The 596-nt window shown below is 57.2% G+C and overlaps 1 protein-coding gene across 1 annotated transcript in view; it reads left to right on the forward strand.

Annotated features, from left to right (window-relative positions):
• The window catches only part of LOC121363358 (very-long-chain enoyl-CoA reductase-like), a 13,731-nt gene that overhangs the window by 12,052 nt on the left and 1,083 nt on the right, over positions 1-596 (forward strand). The window contains exon 10 of the mRNA XM_041485611.1: positions 144-221. Coding sequence (XP_041341545.1) covers positions 144-221 — 78 coding nt within the window. The remainder of the gene's footprint in view (positions 1-143; positions 222-596) is intronic.

Raw genomic sequence — 596 nt, forward strand, 5'->3', positions numbered from 1 at the left:
AAGGTGACACCCTGAAGGTGACACCCCAAAGGTGACACCCCCAAGGTGACACCCTGAAGGTGACACCCTGAAGGTGACACCCTGAAGGTGACACCCTGAAGGTGACACCCTGAAGGTGACACCCTGAAGGTGACACCCCCAAGGTGACACCCGCACCCCCCGTTTGTCCCCCCAGGTCGGCTCCTGGATCGGTTTCACCATCATGACCCAGTGCCTGCCCGGTGAGGGGACACGGGGGACACGGGGGGACAAGGGAGGGGGTGGCACCCCAGGGACCCCGGCTCTGTGTCCCCTGTGCACCCCTGGGGTCCTCAGGGATTTTGGGGTGATTTGGGTAGATTGGGGTGGATTTTGAGGGGATTTTGGGGGGATTTTGGGATGATTGGGGTGGATTTGGGTGGATTTTGGGGGGATTTGGGTGGATTTAGGGGTGATTTGGGGTGGATTGGGGGTGGATATTGGGGTGATTAGGGGTAGATTTAGGGGTGGATTTTGGGGTGATTTGGGGGGGATTTGATGTGGATTTGGGTTGGATTTAGGGGTATTTTGGGGGATTTGGGGGATTTTGGGGTGATTTGGGGTGGTTTAGATGGATT

This window comes from Pyrgilauda ruficollis, unplaced genomic scaffold, assembly GCF_017590135.1.
Source record: "Pyrgilauda ruficollis isolate IOZ18807 unplaced genomic scaffold, ASM1759013v1 scaffold712, whole genome shotgun sequence".
In the NCBI taxonomy this organism is placed as follows: Eukaryota; Metazoa; Chordata; class Aves; order Passeriformes; family Passeridae; genus Pyrgilauda; species Pyrgilauda ruficollis.